Source organism: Seriola lalandi, unplaced genomic scaffold (assembly GCF_002814215.2).
Source record: "Seriola lalandi dorsalis isolate HSWRI2012SDOR001 ecotype SW California unplaced genomic scaffold, Sedor1 jcf7180001973626, whole genome shotgun sequence".
NCBI lineage: Eukaryota > Metazoa > Chordata > Actinopteri > Carangiformes > Carangidae > Seriola > Seriola lalandi.
In genome coordinates this window covers 1-2,504 of record NW_019444292.1, presented here as the reverse complement: position 1 = coordinate 2,504, position 2,504 = coordinate 1, and the positions used below count along the sequence as shown (strand labels likewise).

Below are 2,504 nucleotides of genomic sequence, written 5' to 3'. Positions count from 1 at the left end.
CTCTTCCAGCAGCAGAGGGACCTCAGAGAGTACACCCAAGCAACCATCTACATCCGCAAAGTCATCGAAGACAAGAGGGTGTGACAGAAAAGACGTGTTACATTAACAAAACAGTGACAAGTGTATTTTGTCACATAATGTCTGAAATCAGGTCCACAGGCTTTGGTGCAGTCTGTAACTTTGTGTTTTCACGTTGTTGGTGTAGATGATAAAGGAGGCGGCTCCAGAGATGAACGCCAGTAGCTCTGAGGCAGAGGAGGAGAAAGAAGAACACCCAAAGGTGGATGGAGAGAAAGACCCAGACTTCAGCCAGGTCAGCTCACCATGCTACAACAGTAAACTGAAAGTCGGCACCACACCTACGATATCCACTGACTGCAACCAGCAACTGTAACAGGAGCACTACAGCAAGTAGCTAAAGCTGCCAAATACTGTGTAAAGAAAATCAGACCCAGACACTCGCCACTGTTCAGGGAGACTTCACCACATGATTGTCTGTGATTGGGTTTGATAATATCACATGACTGGTTGTGTTCTCCTTTACTCTTCTGGTTAATTTCCTTTGTTTACGTTATTGTTTAGAAGTACAACTTAAAGCAACACTATCTAAGTTCTGCTTAGCAGCAGCTGCGCCCTCTGCAGTCACATGTGGTGTTTACAGGACATTAAATTCTGTTGGACTCTCAGTCCAAGCAGTGAAGGGTACTGGACACTAACAGCTCATGTACAGAAAACGACAAATACAAAATCTATTGAGGGCGTGATAAAGAAACTAAAAATAAGCAAGCTAGCTGAAGACCCATAGTTGCTGGTTCTTGACATTGTGCTGTGAAGCGTTAAGCACTTCTTGTGGGATATCGTATCTGCTCAACCTAAGTTACACACCGCAAGGAAACCTGCCTGGGTTGTGGAGGCATCATTCTCTCTATTACAAGTCAGTGAAGCATCACAATGATTTTGAAGATGTTATTTTAAGGTAAAATCGATCGTCAGTTTTCTCCATCTGTCTTTGTTGCTCTTTCACTGCAGGCATTATTTTTTCTCTCTCACTACAATTTCTAGATTCCTTTGGTAAAAAACAAAAACAATTGCGATGTTAGTTAACATCAGGAATACAAATAAACAGTAAAAGCAGTAGTACTAATAAAAGTGGCAGTAGAACAAAATTATCTAGATGTCCAGTCATTATTGATTTTATCTGTAACTTGACAGTAAGGTTTCTTTTTGTCATTGTCAAAGATGAGGAGTAGCAGTATTGTATGTTGTCATCCACAGTAGCTAATAACCATTTTACTTTCTTTCTTTCTTTCAGTCACAAGACGGTGCGAAGCGGCTGAAGCTGTGTGACGGCGGCGCAGCGTCAGCAGCTGCTGCTCCTGTGACCAACGCGACCAAACTAGGTGGAATCAGGAGGAGCACCCGGCACAGGAAACTCAGAGGAGAGAAAGCACTCATTGTTTCAGCCAATCAGACTCTGAAAGAGCTGAAAATACAGGTCAGGCTCCGGGTGTCTGGATAAAGTGCTGCATGTAATAGTTACAGGGACACAAAGCTAACTTTCCTGTCTGTGACCCTGTAGATCATGCACGCCTTCTCCGTGGCTCCCTTTGACCAGAACCTGTCCATCGATGGAAAGAGTCTGACAGACGACACGGCCACACTGGGCAGTCTGGGCGTCATTCCAGAGAGCATCATCTGTCTAAAGGTAAATCCAACTGTGATTTCCTGCTGGCTTGACCTTTACATAGAGATCTTAACCACTGTAGCTTTAATGTGGTGATTTACATGCATTTTTTTTATAATCTAAAATATTCATCCCAATGTTTCCTTCAGGCTGATGAGCCAATAGCAGACTATGCTGCAATGGATGATGTCTATCAGGGTAAGCGGCATTTTCTTCCCCTCTACTACAGCTGTTACATTAACCTTGATTTTAAAAAAGACAAATCATGATAATGCTGTACTTATATGGAGTCATTTCTGTCATTCAGTGAGGATGCCTGAAGAGGGATTTAAAGGTGAGCATACTGTTTTTTCTGCATCATGTAGGAAGTCAACACCTCTGAATTATCTACACTGATGCATTAAATCTGAGAGTAACTGAGACTAAATTCACTTCATTATTCTATTTGAATTTCTGAAACACATGAGATGTGGGCAGCCAATCAGAGGTGTGGAACCATGACACAGAGAGACGGAACTCCAGAAACTAATGAGCGCTACAGCTTTAGCCTAACTTTGTTATTTCCAGTTCATGCTTAAATGTATTTTTGTGAAGTTGTGGATTCAACCTTACTTTTAAGGCTTGGTTTTGGAAGATAAATACTTTTTGGTTAGTGACTGAACTGTGTCCGTATAGCTGAGATTAGACAACAGTGAAAGTTGACCAAATGCTTGACCAGACTGTTGTTCTTTTTTAGATAATTTCATTGTTCAAATAGAGTTTTAAATATTGAGTTTTTGTCTGTTTTGTTAGTGTTCTTTGGTAGAAAGTTTGATGTTTA

At 41.4% G+C, this 2,504-nt stretch overlaps 1 protein-coding gene across 1 annotated transcript; it reads left to right on the top strand.

Moving 5' to 3' along the window:
- The first annotated feature begins 6 nt into the window (after positions 1–6).
- On the top strand, positions 7–2,490 carry LOC111652512 (ubiquitin carboxyl-terminal hydrolase 48-like). The gene is made up of 6 exons (XM_023402799.2): positions 7–78; positions 206–313; positions 1,313–1,495; positions 1,580–1,705; positions 1,834–1,882; positions 1,992–2,490. The coding sequence occupies exons 2-6, from the start codon at positions 206–208 to the stop codon at positions 2,078–2,080; spliced, it is 555 nt and encodes a 184-aa protein (XP_023258567.1). The 5' UTR covers positions 7–78; the 3' UTR covers positions 2,081–2,490.
- Positions 2,491–2,504: the final 14 nt, after the last annotated feature.

Coding starts and splice junctions, on each gene's coding strand:
- LOC111652512 (XM_023402799.2), top strand. CDS start 206: ATGATAAAGGAGGCGGCTCCAGAGATGAACGCCAGTAGCTCTGAGGCA. Junction 1,706..1,833: donor AGAGCATCATCTGTCTAAAG/GTAAATCCAACT, acceptor TGTTTCCTTCAG/GCTGATGAGCCAATAGCAGA. Junction 1,883..1,991: donor AATGGATGATGTCTATCAGG/GTAAGCGGCATT, acceptor TCTGTCATTCAG/TGAGGATGCCTGAAGAGGGA.